We start from the raw sequence: 19,490 nt of genomic DNA, 5'->3' as shown, positions 1-19,490 counted from the left end.
CCAATTAAAGCAAAAAGACCCAAAGATATAATGGTGTCATTCATCAATCGATTCTGCTGTGTAAGTAATCCAGGTCTCCTAACTCTTCATCGAGTACAAGTGACCTAAGGACATGTATGGTACTTTTATAATTCGGATAATAAGCGGTATGACCTTGCAGTTAGACTTTTTTTTAGAGGATCTTTCAGTTAAGGGAGTCCTTTATATAAATATGAAAGCACCCTGTCAGATTGGGCGAAGTGAACTTTTCCCCTGCTAATCATTTCATTGTGCCTGATCAAATAAAAAACGTATAAAACCTTCAAAAATGATTTTCATATGTCAAAGTGGACTTTTGTTTGAGACTGACTAACAGGAGGAAGTCTATTCACAATGATTTTTTCTAAATGAAGCTTTTGTTCATTCCTGAAAAGTAGACTTTTGTGCCAACAATAATGGCAGAAATGTACTGTTTTTCTTTATTCTTCTCTGTACTGCTTTTATAGCCTTCTATAGCTCTTTTGTTTGCCTCCTACAGAGCTCTCACCCTCTGCCCTTTAAATCTTCATGGGTCACACATTACATTTTGTTTAATTATATTATTATTTTATTATATGATTTATTTACAGTGAAAAGGGAATAAACATAACTCATATTACTATGTAGAAAAAATACAACTGTGTATAGGATACGATGGGAGTTAACTAATTTTAATTCCACCATGTATGCCAGTTGAAATGTTTATATTAAGCTTTAAAAAATCCCTGTGAGGAAATTGGATCATTTCAGAGAAAAGGAATAAAAATGGAATACAATACAAGTAAACTGTATTTATACTGCACTTACTGACCAAGCAGAGTGCTTTCCAAGAAGGTATATAAACAACGGTAAACATGAGGACATAAAAACAGGCAGAAGCAAGACAGGGCACATTCAAACAATAGCTCCATTAAATGAAATCAGATAAAAGAAATAACTTTAGTGCTGTCTCCTGTTCCGCCCACAGCTAATTAAAAATGTAAGTCTCAGGATTTAAAAGGACAATAAGTTAAACAGGAGAAATGCTGGTATAGATCCTCAGGTTTGGACTAGGAGCTGATGGAAGTCGGATTGCTGGTTACACATTATTCCTCCATTATTCAGCTATCCAGTTTACAGTTTTGTTTGTTTCAGTCAGCTGTCAAACAGCACTGAAGTCATAAGAACATAAACCCAGAGGGCAAGTAATAAATCAGGGACACAAGAGGCCTGACTTTGGCTCTTTTGTACTGCATACCTAGCAGCAGCAGCAGCAGCAGCAGCAGCAGCAAAGTTTCATTTTTTCATCTCTTTGTACTAGATATTGGATTTACAGGAAGAGAGATCTTTGAATCAATAATAACAACATAATAATAAGCAGCCCAGGAATTTGATTTGTGGTAAATATCACATAAATAAAAACTGACTGACATATCCAGAATCTGATATATGGCCGGACATAAACATACTGTATATGATAATGAGTTATAAATGTTTACATATATAGACATATATTTTAATCAAATAGTCCATGATTCACATTTATTAGAAACATTTGTTTTGTAGGCTACATATATAGAACACACAGGTGATACAGGCAATTGTCTTTTGAAAAATATTCGAAACTGAAATGATATTATCTAAGATATGATGAAGTGGGGGTAGAGCAGGGAGGGAGTTGAGTCTCCTGACCGTCTGGTGAAAATATTTCAATTATTTTGACAGATATATGATTCACGATTGTTTTGCAAAACAAATTTATTCATCACAAAAAAAACCTATTAAAATTATGACGGTGTGACATTTGTTGATCTGTGCCGAACAAACTTGTTTTCTTAAATCTGGAGAACAACATTTGTAGGCCAAGGCATCTCTGCAGCACTACAGTACTTTATTATAATGCTGTTTGTCACATTTTACCTATATCAAACAAATGGCTTCTGCAGGTTGGATATTGCACCTGGCCATATTGCATTTTTGATATATATATATATATATATATTTGTGCATGATTGATCTATATAGGTTCACTTTGGTTAGACTAAACTGACCTGGTTTGATCTGTTTCAATCAGTGCAGCCAAATCTCTTCCCCAAACAATTTTGTGCCACCTGATTGTATTTACCTGCGTTAAGTTTACAAAAAGCTCTTTTTAATTTAGTCTTCTCACTACACTGTTGATTTCTTTAAAAATGTATATGGAAATTATCCTACACCTGTTATTTCATATTAAAAAAATACTAGTTCTGATTAAATAAATACATTATGGTAAAACAATAGAAAACAGCCCATATCAGGTTTTTGTATGGACGTGTCCTGACTGTAATCCAGTATGAAGAGGCTTTTTTAAAATCCAAACCAATCTAGGACAGTCTGGAGTATCAGATTTAGAAAGCTGGTGATGTTTAACTTCCATGGGACACTCCCCAAGTGGTTGGCCTGCCTGCCCGCCCCTGAAGGCGCTGCCAGCTGAGGCACAGGACGGCTCCGCTGGGAGGGGACGACACGGTGCAAGACGACTGTGTTTCCCCTGAAAACGACGTCGGTACCTCGGCGACAGGAATTAACACACCACCAGCTGACTGCGTTTGTACAACCGTGGTTTCAAGAGGTGATGCTGGGTGTGGCCGGAATGACGGGCAGGTGAGGAGTTTGTGTTGGTAGCAAACACACACAACCGCTAACTTCAGCCAGCCAGCTAAAGCTAACGTCGGATTAAATGGCCAACCGGAGTGGCTAAAGTTAGCTAGCCGCTACGCTAGAATAGCTTTTGAAAGCCACCAGCAATTTAATAATACATATTTTGTTCCACGGCAACAGTTTAAAGCTTGGTTTTTAAGTTGCAGTTAAGATATTATACTTAGGTAATTAACTTTAACCCCTTTTTGGAGCTAACTAACTGTTAGCATGCTAGTTAGCTGTGTTAGCGATTAGTCCAATTAACTTGCCACATTTCCTTCTTCGCTAATTATTAACATCAACATTAACGTTATGTGAATTATTACGCCCCTTTATTTAACTTACATGTGTTTTATGGCTGTTCAAATATGACCGTGATTGATTAAAAATAACTTAAAGGCTGCAACTGTTGCATAGTTTACCAATACTGGGGACAAAGTAACATTAAGTTTTGTTGGGTCAGCTACTTTTATTTTAGTAAACTTAACTTTAACATCTTTAACGCTAGCTATGTTTCACAAGAAGCCTCACACAAGTCATCATCTCCCTTGAACTATTCTAAAATACTGACAGACACTTGTGGACATTGAGCTTAATATTGATAAAGCTGGAATCTGAGTCTTGTTGTTATTAATCAGTTTGTTAGTAACTGTGTGTGTGTGTGTGTGTGTGTGTGTGTGTGTTGGAAAAGGCTCTCAGCTAGGTTTCTGTACCTCCATCTTCCTTTACCAAATTAGGTGATGACTGTGCAGTGAGTAAGTGTTACTGAGTTCCCCAAGCTGATTCATATATTACTCCCATTCTCCGCAGTGACAGCTGCTGAAACAGGCTCAGCTCCTTAATGTAGGAGTTATGTGAGAAATGTTAAACACTGGTCAGCCTAACATTTCACAGGAACTCTGGGGAAGTGATGCACTAATATGTATTTTCTTGTCTCGTGCAACAGCATCGCTAATGCCCTGGCCAATGCAGCCTGTGAGCGATGCAAGAGTGGCTTCGCTGCGACGGAGAAGATTGTCAATAGTAATGGAGAGCTGTACCATGAGCACTGCTTTGTGTGTGCTCAATGTTTCCAGCAGTTTCCAGAGGGACTGTTCTATGAGGTAATGCACTCATATAGTCACTGTAATAAATTTCATAAACACAATGATTTGTGCCCTACGAGTGTGGTGATGATTTGTCTGCTGCACTTTTATATAGAGACTGTTTCTGTTGAGTGAAGGAATCTCAATCTTCTTGTCTTTACAGTTTGAAGGGAGAAAATATTGTGAACATGACTTCCAGATGCTCTTTGCTCCATGCTGTCACCAGTGTGGTGAGTGTTATAGGGCCTCATTCATTTAGGACCGGTCCAGATTTAGTATCTGGGGGTTTGTGTGTACCCCAGATAATGGGGAACCTAAGTAAAGAGTAAAGCATCTTGTATTCAGATATATTCAGACTATGTCTAGGTCTAATTGAGACGGACTGCATTGGTAACAGAATCTCAAGTGATTATTTGGCATTGATCTTTAATTTCCTGCTCATGTTTGATTTTATTGGGGGACTGAAGCTAGACAGACAAAATTACATTTGCACTCCAGCTAGAAGAGAGGATTTGATTTTTTGGGATTGGGTTATTGAAACGCTGTTGTTTGGCTTTGGGAAATCTGGTGTGGGTGTGGTGTGTGTGTGGGTGGGTGGGTGGGTGGAAGGATTTCCATGATATGATCACATTAAATTGTTGACTAAGCATTCATTTAATGCTGTCATAGAGACCTCTGGGTTCACACTGTACTAGTGGTTCTCAAACCTTTTCTGTTGGTCCTCTTGTTGCTCACCATGCTCCCTTTTTGTAAACACTCCACTGCACTACAAAACCTATGTGTTAGTAAGTCTATTCTTACTTTTAGTTAGAACTTCCCACTTGTGTTTAGATCTCCCAAGATGCATTTTAGTGCTTTGTGAGCTTAATTGAAATACTCTGTATTAATAATGTGTCCGGGGTGAGACAGATATGCTCTGATTAAATTAAATTGATAATAACAATTCATTTAACATTAAAGCGTCACTTTGAGAACACTATAGGAAGCACTGTAGTGCATTGTAGGAACGCTTGGACTCTAATGGAGTACTCATTAGGACCTATGTACAGTACCCAAAAAACAGCATCTAGTCCCAACAAGTATTGGAAAAGTCAAACTTCGACTCGTCTCAAGCTGATCTTTCTTTCTTTCTTTCCTTCCCTCAGGGGAGTTCATCATCGGCCGTGTCATTAAGGCCATGAACAATAGTTGGCATCCTGACTGCTTCTGCTGTGACATTTGCCAGGCTGTGCTTGCTGATGTGGGGTTTGTCAAAAATGCTGGTAGGTAAGTATCCCATCTTATTGCAGTCTTTATATAAGGCTGTGACAGCCTGTAAAGCAGGTGGTTACGCACACACGTCAAGCTGGTGACTCATTCACTCGCGTTTTAACAAATAACAGAATTCTGAGCAGCTGGGACAGAGTATGTCAAAATGTTATTTGAGGCTGCAGACTCACTTTTTCCTCCTTTCTCCATTTACCTCAGGCACCTGTGTCGCCCGTGCCATAACCGTGAGAAAGCTCGAGGCCTGGGCAAGTACATCTGCCAAAAGTGCCATGCCATCATTGAGGAGCAGCCACTGATCTTTAAGAATGACCCTTACCACCCAGACCACTTCAACTGCAACAACTGTGGGTCAGTCTTACCACTCCACCCCACTGTTAATACAGAAAACAGCACATTCTTGGCTTTAAAATATATTTTAGGTCCACATAATGATCTATAACAGTAGGTTCAAAGCCCTGTGCTCTTCTCTCTTTTATGTGTATCAATATTTCTCTGTGCGTAGGAAGGAATTGACTGCTGAAGCCAGGGAACTGAAGGGAGAGCTCTTCTGTTTGCCCTGCCACGACAAGATGGGTGTACCCATCTGTGGGGCCTGTAGGAGACCCATCGAGGGGCGTGTTGTCAATGCCATGGGCAAGCAGTGGCATGTAGAGGTTTGTGAACAAGACTAAGACTATTTGTCAGTACTGAAGATACCATGTTGGATTTGCCTACTCTAAAGAAAGCCATTAGAAGGTTGTTTTAGGAACCATGACCATGTTTACCATGTTCATGGTTTGGTAATTGTTTGGAAAGAAGTAAGGATAAGCAAATTGGCTTTTTTTTTCAGTAGTGATACTGATAGTAAGGAAATTTCAAGTGTGACTGATTTGAACATCATCTTTGCTTACTTGATGTGCCCCAATTCCTTAAGAGAGATATACAAAAGTATGTAAGTAAAAAAAGTAACAAGGTCAATGTAATTCTTTCTGTGTTTCTGTAAAACTTCCTCTGCACGTTGCAAGTTGCACTACAGGGAGTAAGCGTCAGAGTAACCACTGACAGGTAAATTATATTCAACGAATTTCATGCTGACCACCTTTTACAGTTGATATTATATGGCTTAATTTAATGCACAGGAAAATTCAATTCATTACATAAACCACTTAAGAACCAAAACACTGTTATTGAGCTAATTTGAGGCAGTAGGAGAAATGTGAGCACTTTTAAAAAAGATTATATCTCCTGAGGCAGAGCGCAGCAGATCAAGTTGTGTTCACCCATCTGGAGGCTGCTGAATTTTATTCTGTTTAAAAAGCCCAAGACTATCAACAGTGTATAGCAGTCAATTTGATGCTACAGACGGTCATTAGCTCAAATTAATGTTGTATCTAACCGCTTGAGGAACTTCATCTGGCAGGCTCCAGAAAAGCAGAGCTATTTAAATAACAGTGTGGGAACATTATAGAAATATTACAGTGGTTACTCCATAGGACATTTGGGCTAAATGTGATTAAAACAACAAAAGGATTACTATGTAAGTAATATTTCACTAAGGCAATTTTATAACTTAAAACATTTCTAACTTTTAACTTCAACACATTCATGCAATGCTTATGTAATATTTACAGTATATTTCCGACTACTATAAAGAAATCGGTACCCTCTCCATGTGTGTTGGCACCTGTTGCTCTTGTCAGTTTTACATGCATTCATTAGCAGCTCCCCATTTCCCTCAGTAACATTTGTTTTTGTTTTCAGCATTTTGTGTGTGCCAAGTGTGAGAAGCCTTTCCTCGGTCATCGGCATTATGAGAGGAAGGGGTTGGCTTATTGTGAGACTCATTATAACCAGGTGAGGAAAAACCAGCCATGTAAAGTCTTTGGAAGACATGACAGACATCATAAATTGTGTATAAAATGAATATCAACCCCTCAGTGCTTCACCAACTGAATTAATTTGCATTTGCTGAATACACACCTAATGTCCTTCTTTCTGTGCTGTCAAGCTCTTTGGTGATGTGTGCTATCACTGCAACCGTGTGATTGAAGGCGATGGTGAGTATCAGTGTAATATAGCTCATTTTCAGTACTGTGTTCTGAAAAATTTACATGAAATGTTTCTTGAAGATACAAAAGTTGAATGAACATAATTTCCTTATTTTTTTACCTTCTGTGATCCCCTCAGTGGTTTCTGCTCTCAACAAGGCCTGGTGTGTCAATTGTTTCTCATGCTCTACCTGCAATACGAAACTCACTCTCAAGTAAGTGATGTTTCCCATCAAAAGCTTATTATACTAACTAATCTTGTAACACTTACTACTTAACACCTACTTTAGTGATAGTCTTATAACTTATCTTTGTGTATTTCACTTTCCTGCTGCAACTTTTCCCCCTTTTCCTCCAATTTCTCTTCTTACACGCTTCACTTGCTGCGTCTATGGTAACTCAGAGATAAGTTTGTTGAAATTGACCTGAGGCCAGTGTGCAAGCACTGCTATGAGCGCATGCCTGAGGAGCTGAAACGCCGCCTGGCCCGACGTGAGCGTGATGCCAAAGACCGCAAGAAAAAACCTGCTGTCTGTCTGTAGAGTTATTATTCATTACAACTCACCACTCCGACCGTTGGTTGGTGCTATCTCTACCTTCCTTTTTTTCTGTGGTGTACCTTTTTTACTGCAGTTGTTTTGTGTTATTGCTGTTTGTGCAAAACCTCTTAAGTATGCATGGAAAATAAACATGGCCCAGTTGATGCTTATGATAAGGGCCCCAACTGATGATGGCGTTTATCATTGATTAATCTGCAGATTATTTTCTCATTGACTGCTTGTTTGAAATGTCAGAAAATAGTAAGAAATCACGTAAGACAGTCAAAGTTGACGTCTTCCAGTGTCTTGTTTTGTTCAGTCAACAGGCTAAAAGCCAAAGATATTCAGTGTAAAGTGATATAAAACAGAGAAAAACAAAAAACATGCAAAGAGAAACAAAACCTCATCAATTTGATAACACAAGAATAGCATTTAAAAAAAAAACTAAACAAAGAAACGCTGCAAGTTGCACAGAACACAACGGAAATTAGTTTAAAAATGTTTTTATTCTTAATAGAGATGAACTAAGGTTGTATGTTTTTTTGTTAATCATTCTGGTTGCATTATTCAGATTTGAATTGGTAAGCTAGTAATCAGTAAAGGCTATTGTTAGATTAACAGCACATCTGAAGTAATCTGTGAATCATGCAATCAGAATGTTAAAACTTCAGTAACTTTAATAGTGGGCTAGAGAAATCGGATTTCATATTTGGCAGTGACATGGTTTCTCTTTCCTTCTTTTCAGGAACAAGTTTGTTGAGTTTGACATGAAGCCTGTTTGTAAAAAGTGTTATGAGAAGTTTCCTCTGGAGCTGAAGAAACGGCTCAAGAAGCTGGCTGAGTCTTTGGGACGCAAGTGAGATGCTTCCAGCCAAACAACCTGAAAGTATGTCTACGATTTCTGTCTGCATTACAACACAAGGACCTGTCCTCTTACCAGTGCATCAATATTAGTAATTTCAATCTGGGATCTACTTAAAAATATGAATATATATCACTGTGATGTTGTCATAAAGGTGCCTCTTATCAGATGTTTTTTCTTGCTGTTTTTATTTTTATATATGCAAATGTTATTTTTGTTTTTTTTTTACATTCCTAAATTGTCCAAATTTGTTATTCTCCCCTAAACAAGACGTGGTGTACCAGTTTATGACGACTTTACCACGAGCATAATTACATACTGCATTATTTTAAATTACATGTGTGCCTTGAATATATAAACTATGTGTCTTAAAATGCAGATAATGGTTAAAATGTAACTTACGTTATAATACAGTTATGCCTAAGTAAATCTTAATTAGACAAAGTATCTAGTGAAAGCAGAATTTTGAGCATTTATACCTCAGTATGAGTAATTAAAAAGCAACCACTGTCTTTTATAGGATATTGCAATGATGTCTCTTCTTGCTAACAGGAAAAAAATAAACATGTTTAAAGAAAAACTTAAAATGAGCTATTACTGGGAGCAAGGCTAATCTCTTAATGAATCCAACCATGGATATGTTTACTAATCAACTGGTGGTGTTCAATCTTTGTGAAATGTTAGAAGTTTGTATGTAATGTTTAGAACCGGTTGTCTCTGAATTACTAATACTGTTGATTTGTCCAATTTGCCCTTTAGTCCTAATGTTTTGAAACATCAACAGCAAGCTGGGGCAATATGAGATCAGAGGGTGCTATTATGATTAGAAAGACTACAAATCCAAGTGTATCTTTTACCCTAACCCACTGATGTTAAGACCTCCAGTATGAACTGTGTGGTAGTGTAATGTTAATGCTTGTATTGTAAATGCCTGGGGTTTGTTTGTCTGATATTTTTAGCTAAATTAACGTTTGCAACTTTCTGAGGGAAACAGTTCAAAGGAATCCAGATGAAATGAACCTTCAGCTGATTATTTAATGTGAGAATACTTTGATGTTAAAGTATCATTGAGTCAGCACATTGCTTGGGTTGTTTGTACGTGCCACACAACAAAAAATGATGTTTGCTTGGGAAAGCATTTTTTATTATTAGAACACTTGCATATACATTTTATTTGCCAGAATTTACATCTGATTTGCCAGAAACAGAGAATTACAGTTTACTGTAGCACATATACTGTATTTGATTTTCTGCTAAATGATCAATAAAGTATTCCTAAACACATCATAGTGAATTTCTATCTAAATTCCAAATATACCTTGTTAACGCCTGTTTGGGCTCTGACATAAATGAAATCCCACCGTCTGCATTAAAGGCTTTCCACAACCTAAAAGTTCAGTTAATATTCTCAGACTTGGACTTTATTGAAGAGCTTACGTTAGTAAAATTGTAGCATGCATTATGTATGTATAGCATAGTTACATCACACACCTCATTATAAACATTCACAGAACCCAGAATGAACTTGCATTAAGTATAAAATAAAAATAAAACACAGCCAAAACAACAAGAACAACACTGAATGTGTAAAACCTGCAATCGAGTTTGCAATTTCATGCATGAAGGAGGCTTCTGTAAAACCATTTCAGCTTAACCCTTACAGCCTAAATCATTGATAGAAAACCCCTCAATTTATATCTTCATGCGCTTGTCATACTTTATGTTAGATAGAGTAGTAAAGGCAGAGTAAAAGACTGAAACTAGCTTATTTTTTCCTACAAAAAGGTCATGCAATATGTAATTATATATTTGCGTATAATATTACTGAAAATGATTCTGAAACCAATGGGAAAACAATAGTTGGTCTGTAAGTTTTCTTCAGGTAACATGTTTCACAGCTTTTTATCTTCTTGATCCATTTCTATTTGCCACATTTCCTTCACAGACAGAAGAAAAAAAAAAAACAGTGTTGTCTGCTAATACGTTTTTCACAGCTTACATTTTGACTTGCATTGTAGGAAGCACAGATATTATCAGTGACATTAACAATGGCTTCATTGAGTATTAAAGTGAGTCAGCATGCACAATGCCAGGACAATAAAACTGAAGCAGTAAAATGTGCTTTTCCTGCTGTGACCTGTCCAAATATCTGCAGTGAAAAAGACAGATGTTCAATCACTTAGGTAGCTTAGATAACTTAGGTTGGTGTATACATGATTGGACATGTAGGTAACACAATAGCTATCATTGTTGGGCTTGTACCCCTTAGGTTAACAAACATGCACATGCTAGTTACTTCACAATTCACAGGAAAATCACAATTTTTTATGCAGTCTTTTTGTTAAAAAGCAATTTATCACAAGCTCCTGTAGCTAAACAAAGTGAAAGCAATTACTTCACACTTAAACTCTCTAGTTTATGAACGTTAACTCAAACATTAATTCAAATTGAAACTGTAAACCAGTTAGGTGGACTGTGGTTGGCTTTAAAGTGCATTTGGCTGGCCTCTGCAACAGTATAACCATACTTGATTTTTTTTCTTCATGCAAGTATGAAGCTTACTGGTGGCTTTTCATCTGCTATAAATAATAACTGAACATTTGTAGGGGAACTTGGGGGGGAACTTGGGGGGGGAAGTGTGATAAACTAAAACTGCTCAGTCCAGTCACGCAACTCATTACAATTCAATTTGGTATCAAGGCTCAATGTCTCATCACCCCCCAGATGAGAACGCAGGGAGCGATCAATTGAAATGCCTCAAGGGGACTGTAGACAAGAGGTGTGTGTTGGAGTGGACGAGGGAGCAGGAGGAGAATATCTGTAGACATTTGAGTAACAGTTTAGCAGTGACAGTGACTCATTGGCATTAACAGACTGAGATATTAGGCACAAAGGTTGTGTATCTAAAGTATGAGCTGGTGTCATCATCATTAACTACAGCAGTGCAGATGCTGGAGAGGTTGCCCTGACTACTTTCTTTATGAGAAACAGGTCAGAGGAAAATGGTCAGTGATGCTCATACTGATATAAAAGGCACAAATGTTACACAGGAGAAGCTCTTGACAATAGTGTTGCACAGCAATCTTATTCCCAATAAACTGGTTTATAGCTAATTTTCAGACACACTATAGTGATTAATGTTTGACTACAGTGTTTAACAACCAGAGAGGCTAATAGTGACTTAAAAGAATATTTTATAACTTTGGTAAATATATACTCCTGTTCTTGTCAATAATTATCTCCTCGTCTAACTCAAGTCAAACACTGACACATTTTGCATTTAATTTTAAGTCATTTTATGATGATGAGCAACATGTAGGGGAGATCTGGACAGCTGGTTCTGGGAATGAGGTGACTCGCTCTTGTATTGTGGTCGGAGATGTGACAGGGAACTCAGGAAGTGCAGTCTGAAGGTTGCCCATTCACCGAAGGTCATGCCCAGGAGGACTTTAAGGTCATCTGCATCACCAAAGACCAGTGCCGAACCATTGAGGTCATTTTTTCTCACAATATCGACGTACTTACTGGGGAATTTCATTCTCGCCAACTAAGAAAAAGAAGAAAATATAAGTTTCATATACAGGAGTAATGTAATTTAGATGAGTTTGAACAAACTTTTGATTGTTGACACTGATCATTAGATCATGACACTGATCATGAGAAATGCCTATAAAAAGCATATTAATTCTCTAGTGGACTGAATAGTGGAACCTGATTGCAGGTGCAGTTGTAGGTGACAGGCTGCACACTTCTAACTCCTCAGCAGCGTTACCAAATCAACTGTGCCATGAAAATTCCTCATGCATGTGAAAATTAGATGGTGGTAGCTCAGGCATGATGGAAAAAGAGCAATTATTAAATTACTTATTCAGTAAAACACAAGTTGGTTGACTGCACTTTAAACAACATTTGTTCTGTTGTATTGCTGTGGTAGTATTACACCACACTTGCTGTTACCACCAGTAATCACGGATGTTGCCAAATCAACCAGGACTGAAATCTTAAAGATTATAACCTTGTAAATTCTTACCTCTGTACATACATCCTCTGTATCCATATTGATGAGAGTTGTGATTGGCAGTGGAGCTAGGTTCCTCATCCAACCAGAATCTCTCAGCCTGGATGTCCCTCGGATCTGAGCCATCTCCTTCCTAATTGTATGATCCAGGTTCACTGTCGTCATTTCAAATGTCTTCAAGTCTTTTAAAGTAAACTGGAAATCTACTTTGAGAAACTTTTCGAACATCTCAGGATCTCCATCCTGCTCGAGGAGTTCCTCAATCTGCCCACTCATCACATACAGCTCTGCCCTAGACTCACTGAAGACTTCCCATAAGGTTTTTGAATCATTAGTGTTGGCCACACCATCTCCAATGTCTGCTCTCTGCTGAGCATCTTCCACACACTGGATGATCCAGCTGAGGCGGCAGGGCCACTGATTGGCCAAGACCACCCATGCTGCAATGTATTCTGGTAGAGGAGACTCTTTCTTCAAGGCCATCATGATTATCGCAGTCACTCGAATGGAGTTGATCACTCTCCTCATAGACATGGCGTCATCTAACATGTACTTGTTTAGATTAATTTCATTGCTGTTCAGGATGTTGTTGACCAATTTCTCTACATCCTCCTCTTTTACATGCAGTGCTGGTGTAGTTTTTTCGATGAGTGGTTCTGACTGTTTTGTGTCCAATGGAATGAAGACTGTAGATTCATCTGTGGAAGATATCTTTTCAAGGTCCCCAGTTCTATGTCTATCTTCCCTCCGGATCAAGTTCTCAGGGAGTTCCGAATTGTGAGTGAGGCTGTGAAATAAATTGCGCTTTGAATCATTGCACAGTGGTGGGACTGTGAAAGCCAGAGTCACAATACAGTTCAACAGTGCATATGCTCTGTCCTCTTTGCTGAAGCAGCCATCTGCAAAGTTCACTTTCTGTACAAGAACATCTGGGTTGACGGCCAGAATGGAAATAAACGGACTTTCCTCATCTGAAAGCAGAATGTTGATGGCATCCAGAACTGCAACAATTTTTTGCGGGGAGCACCGGTCCAGATTGGTGATCTGCAGTACCACTCGGATCCGTCTTCTTTCAAACACCTCCATAAACTGGATGAAGCGAGACAGGAACCACATTTCCTTCCTCACTTCGTTCATGAAGCCTAGTTGGCTGCTGACCCGCTCGTTGTCCATCCCTTTCTTGATGTTCAGATCCTGGGTGAAGATGAGGTTCTTAGCCATCATAAAGGCAAACCTCAATGCGCTTGCTGCTGGCACTCCTAATGCAGCGATGAACACGCCCTCCAGCACACCCACCTGGCCTTTTGCATTCACCCCCTCCTCTGGTTCTATCTCGTTTTTAGGAAGGCCAAAAGTCAAAAGGAATACGAGGAGGGTAATTGGAACCACAAGAATGCACAGGATGAAAAACCACAGGGGGCAGCAGCAAACCTTTTTGGACCTCCAATTGTTAGGACCATCCTCCACTATCTGAATTTTTTATAGAATCAAAACACAGAAAAAATGAGAAGCAGGTTAGACACCACTCCCAAGTTTGTAGCTAGCAGCTTGAGATAGCACTGTTAGTCCTGGGTTTGTTGGTTGGTCCACCACTTTGGTCCGGATGACACCAAATTTTGTAAAGACATTCATGGTTGTCAGTCAATAATTAGGTTTAGGTTATCCCCTAACTTTTTTATCTAAAAATCCTATTTGTGCCTATTTATCCTTTGCAAAAACACAACACACCTTGCTTCATCATCTGGGCACCATGAATATATGTACACACACAGAGCTACTAGCATCACTGTGGACTCTTGAGAATAGTTAAGACAAATTACAAACCTTCTTCTTGACTTCCTCTTCTTCATCATATTGAGCCACACGGTAGAGTACAAGCTGTAATTTCCCAAAGTTCATCTGCATGGCATGAAACAGTCGTATGGCTAACCCGGCCCAAAGCAGGTCACTCCCTGCAAAATGCCAGGCACTAAAATGCACATAAATGAACCTGACATTATCATACTGCTGATTCTGCTTAGTCCAAATGGGCATGTAGAAGAGCAGTCGTCCAATGAGCGCTAGAAAGCCAGTAAATGAAGGGTTAGCTGAGCGAGGCCTGGGTTTTTTTTTGTATTCCTGCTCAATCCTTGAAGCCTCCTGGTTCATGTTCACTGAAGAGACATAAAACATAATATTACAGTAGTAATATTACATACAAGGATAAATCATTCAGCAAGTTTGGGTATCTAAGGATAAATTATATAAATTAAGACAGAGAGATATCAAATCAGTTAAAACAGTATATTGGGTTTTTAGAATGTTATGGGATTAAGTTGGTACATTTTACTTAATAAACTGCCCTGGACATGGCGCATCAATCCAAAACTTGTTCCAGGGAAAATAATCAGACTTTTCTGCATACCTATTCATATGCAAATGTTTGTGCTTTTAAAATAGTTCAAGTGAAGGCAACATGCACAATGGCAATTCTAATATAGAAGTGAATATCTGTCTTGCCACATTTCAAAGCTTTATTATTGCATGGACATTAATATGTGAGCATAAACATGTGCAATACTGTTTGCCAAGGTAACAAAAATGTCATTATGACAATCCAGGAGCTTCTGCAAGACCTTCTGGGTACAACAAAGAAACAACCTTAAACTTATCTTTTCTATTTGAGCCCTCCACTAAATGGAGTACATGCTCTATTCAGTGGTTCAGTGTCACATGTCTATTAAATGAAATGTGAAGGTTCAATGTCACATGTCTATAAAATGAAATATGTATTTTCACACTTGAGTCTAAACATATTTCCTGAAAAAGGAGACTCTGTACATTGACATTGAAATCATATTTGTGGAATTCTGTTGGGACATAATATGTGATTTTTTCTTACATTTCTTACATTTTTCAAAAATGTTATTTTTAAAGTTCAAGCAGCCACCTGTTTGTCATTCCTGAGGTAAAACATCCTTATAAATTTGCAGACAGTGGTTTAAACTGTAATTTGATGCTTTGCATTTTGCTCACAATTGCCCTCAACACTGAGGGGATTGTTATGTACATCTTCTGAAAGGGGCACACCGTCTTTTTAAGACAACCACTTGTAATTACTATACATCCCATATGACATAAAGTTGTTAGGGGAAATATACAACGTGTGTGATGGGGGCAAGACCTCAAGCTGGGACACACTTTTTCTTGCCATGCACAGTGTTTAGAAGAATTATGGTATGTGCACTTAAGGACACAGAGATCCTCTAGGGGCATTCAGAGCAGAAATATGTCCACTTGTGAAGAAGCCATGAGCCAGCTCTGAGGTGCCATTGTGTGTGTGATTGACTGCAGTGGCTAAGTCAATGCAAGAATTAAACAATACGTTGACAGTGTTGTGATGATATTGTGCTGCCACAGACTGGCACTGACACTGTCACAGGACAGTGGTTTATAAAATAAAAGCAAGAGCAAGAGCAGACAACAGAGACGACATGCTGGGATACAGCTAGTGTTAACATACCTTCCATCTGCTTAAGGATCATCCTAATTCGATTCTCACATGAAGAGTAGAGTCCTACAGTTGCAGGTGATGAAACTTTTGTCAGGGTCTTGGACAGTGCATATGCATAAATATCATCTGAAAGGAGATTTAAAAGAAAAAAAAACCCCGGCATGGTTAACCTTTGTATTCATATAAACTCGCAAATACACTTAGCCACATAGTCTTCTGTGAGCAATACAAGTAACGTAAAGTTGAAGATTATTTGAAGAATTTCTCACATTAAAGCTGAGAGAACTGGATCTCAGGTATATGCTCATAGAACTAATTACTACAGACAGCCTTTTCTTAGCTCAATAATGCTGAACTAAACTGAAACGACAATAAGCACACTCATGTCGGGAAAATGTTCACAGCATAGACCTTATTCACAGATGAGTGCCTGTGAACATTTACATTTTCAGTGGAAAACAGGAAGTAAAAATGCAGCCCTTAAACAGGAGTGGAGAAGAAGCCTACCTTATAGATTGTAATGTAGGTTATATTGAACTTAAACTTTAAACTGTAAATTTGGTATAAATGTAGACCTGACACACAGCAACTGCATTTGTCATCAAAAGTTAATAAAAAAATAGCTGGATGAAGACTCTCTGGATCTAATTGGCGACGTGTGTTAAGTCTGTTGAAGTCAAAACAATAACAACAAATTAAAAGGCCCATGTGGAGAAGGCTAATTCATCCCTTGTAATGATATCATTGTCATTACCCAGTTCAACAACATATAGACAATTGTCTAATCAGCATAATGGTATTATCCACAGTCAAGAACAACAAGTTAGTGTAAGAAACAATGAGCTCTAAATGCATCAAACAACAACATAGTATAGACATAAAGAATTCTAAAGAAATTGTAGAAAAACATAAATTAACCCACATCTTAATTCAAATTAAAAGCTTTAGTTAGAATATAATGAATATGTATATTAATATATGCTAACTGATTAATGACTAATATCTACCAATGTTTAATTGAATGTTTACAGAGGCTGGAGACACTACCCTGATTCCGACATTAGAAGCATTTATACTCAGTTCATGATAATGTTCAGTGTGTCTGTGTGCCTTGCATGATAATGAAACAGAAACTGAAAATGGAACCCTTCTGAGCCGGAGTGATACGTGTGATTACCTGCAGATAACTTACCTTTTGTTGGATGATACATGTTGACTGTGTGTTGGGACATGCAGCTTTCCCAGAAAACCCCTCTGGCCTGTGAGGAATAAGAAACAGCAGGGACCTCAGTGCAGGTGGTGAAGCGATGTGTGTCTCTCTCTCTCTGTCTGTGTTTGTGTGTCTGTGTGCTTTCCATTTGGCTACAGGCACCTCCCTTATTTCCACACATAGAAGGGCTGAATCTGGCATTATAATACGTATCACGATTCAATATATTGCGATTTATTGCGATACTGTAAGCTCGGCAATATATTGCGATTTAATTTTTAAAAAATCCAATCCTTGAGAATCGATACAATATCACAAAACAATATACAAGACGATGCAATACAATATTTTTCAATATTTTCTTACGCCCTTTAACTTTTGACTTTGAAAGGCAGGTAGGCTACAGTGTCCTATTAGCACTACTGCAGTAGCTGCAACCCGACTGTACTATTTGGACCCCATCTCTACCCTGAAGAACTGAAACAATAGAAACAGAGATGTGAAAGTACACAAATGAGCACTTCAGGAAGCTTGGTAGATTTGGTGTAAATAGTCCTGGGAAATATAAACATGCTGTGTATCATGTCTAAGCAGACAAGGTACATTCAGTCTCCTGTGATGGGGGAGCTTCAGTGCAAAAACATATACTGGTTTGACACTGTTGATTCAGTACTCTCAGCTGAACTTGAGGATTTGGTGTTGAATATTTGTTTGTTTAGAACAGCTATGTAGCTAAATGGAAAGCACTCCGTGTAGAAAAGCACGTCCTTGAAAGTGCTTATGTGACAAAAAGAAAGCCCACAACCCACAGTGATTGTTTTTAGTTCTCTTTCTGAGTGCTGATTGACAGGCATTTATGTGAATTGTTTTGAGATGATATCCTGACATTCATGCATGGCTGTGTACCCTCCTAGAGGTCAGCCTTTTTTTTTTATGAGCAAAGAAATGTCAACAGTTTTTGCTGTGTCAATGATTACCTTGCATTACTTAGTCCCTTTCCCTGTTGGCTACATATTTCCTGTTTGAGTTCTTGCCTGCACATGCCTAATAGCTTTGTAGACCGTCTGACAGAAGTACAAAACAGAGCTACAGACCTCTCTTTTTGATAAAGTTTATGTTTAACTTTGACGGTACAAAGTCTGACCAGTATGCGCAAAAGGATACCAAACTACAACTGTAAAACTTCTGTAATGATACCATAAGCTGCCATAAAATAATGACTGATATTTTATTTTTAAGTAGAAAGTAGTTTCTGTTGAAAAAACCTTACCTGGTGTCAGTTCCAAATTTCAGTCCTGATCTTAAATTTGATTAATCTCGAATCGTTAATTAAAACGTATCCAGAAAACAGAAAGGACAATGCAGCAGCAGCTAGGTGCGGTGAACCTTATACCCCCAAGACCTCAGTGCTATAAAACTTTACAACACTGATAAGAGAGAACAAAAAGGCACCTGATAACCACAGGCTATGTCTGTAGGCCGGACACAGGAAGTGAAGTCACAAACAAGATGCAATTATTTCAGAGAGATGGAGCTGTACATTCCTTCCATTCTCCTTTTCCAATCCGTTACCCCATACTCCTGCTCCCAATCTTCTCTCTATTCATAGAATCGGAGTGAAGTGGGTAGTTCCTGAAAGCATTACGAGGTAGAAAAATCCCCCCATTCTTGCAATGGCTCCTGGCATTCACTGTCCAACTTTTTCAGTCCATGGAAAAATGTAACAAATGAGTGATTTCATGCTGGAGCCTGGAGTCTGCATGATTCATGAACTGAATTCCTAGTTTGGAGTCCCCCAGGTTGAGAATGGCTGGATTGCTCTGCCTGGCCTGAACTGACATGCATAGCAGTTAAGATGCCAAAGCAACAGCACCAAAGCCTTTTTTGCCTAGAGCAGGATTTGTTATGACATAACTGGTTAGTCAAGCTTTGAAAAACAAGCTAGGAGCCTAATTTCCCTTGGCATATTAACTTTTTTGCCTCAACCCACTTTTACCATCTGGTGTCGCAGTATACCTCACAACACAAGTCCTCCACAAACTACTATAAATTAATTTTGTGAAATTGTTGCATTTAGAGCATATAAATATCGAAAAGAAAGCACATACTGGTGTGAACATAGATGAACACTAACACAGAGCTCTGTGTGCACAGTTATATTTGGGTACATAAACATTAGCCAGAGAAGCAGGCAGGTTTAAATGGAAAGATTTTTAAAATTTAATTCAGTTGATTTTGATTTTGAGTTTTATTGCTCATTATATGATAATTTAAGGGCTACACTTCTAAGTAAAACATTCATTTCTGATGA

General features: G+C 38.3%; 2 protein-coding genes across 7 annotated transcripts; one reads left to right on the top strand and one right to left on the bottom strand.

Moving 5' to 3' along the window:
* The first annotated feature begins 2,429 nt into the window (after positions 1 to 2,429).
* On the top strand, positions 2,430 to 9,742 carry lims1 (LIM and senescent cell antigen-like domains 1). Of its 2 annotated transcripts, XM_051379160.1 has the most exons (11): positions 2,430 to 2,640; positions 3,623 to 3,779; positions 3,925 to 3,991; positions 4,907 to 5,027; positions 5,229 to 5,378; positions 5,533 to 5,683; positions 6,771 to 6,863; positions 7,018 to 7,066; positions 7,197 to 7,272; positions 7,461 to 7,636; positions 8,342 to 8,468. In XM_051379160.1, exons 1-10 carry the CDS (start codon positions 2,612 to 2,614, stop codon positions 7,597 to 7,599), a joined length of 1,032 nt encoding a protein of 343 aa, XP_051235120.1. In that variant the 5' UTR covers positions 2,430 to 2,611; the 3' UTR covers positions 7,600 to 7,636; positions 8,342 to 8,468. The 2 variants fall into 2 exon arrangements, with proteins under 2 accessions (XP_051235120.1, XP_051235122.1); XM_051379162.1 differs by lacking the exon at positions 7,461 to 7,636 and having other exon boundaries at positions 2,432 to 2,640; positions 8,342 to 9,742.
* Positions 9,576 to 19,051, bottom strand: nkpd1 (NTPase, KAP family P-loop domain containing 1). 5 transcript variants are annotated; one of them, XM_051379156.1, is made up of 6 exons: positions 18,450 to 19,051; positions 17,162 to 17,228; positions 15,979 to 16,095; positions 14,301 to 14,629; positions 12,489 to 13,946; positions 9,576 to 12,005 (listed from the first exon to the last, which is right to left on the bottom strand). In XM_051379156.1, exons 2-6 carry the CDS (start codon positions 17,199 to 17,201, stop codon positions 11,745 to 11,747), a joined length of 2,205 nt encoding a protein of 734 aa, XP_051235116.1. In that variant the 5' UTR covers positions 17,202 to 17,228; positions 18,450 to 19,051; the 3' UTR covers positions 9,576 to 11,744. The 5 variants fall into 5 exon arrangements, with proteins under 5 accessions (XP_051235116.1, XP_051235119.1, XP_051235117.1 ...); XM_051379159.1 differs by having other exon boundaries at positions 14,301 to 14,445; XM_051379157.1 differs by having other exon boundaries at positions 18,632 to 19,051.
* Positions 19,052 to 19,490: the final 439 nt, after the last annotated feature.

This window comes from Dicentrarchus labrax, unplaced genomic scaffold (assembly GCF_905237075.1).
Source record: "Dicentrarchus labrax unplaced genomic scaffold, dlabrax2021, whole genome shotgun sequence".
In the NCBI taxonomy this organism is placed as follows: Eukaryota; Metazoa; Chordata; class Actinopteri; family Moronidae; genus Dicentrarchus; species Dicentrarchus labrax.
This window is presented reverse-complemented; position numbering and strand designations above follow the sequence as displayed.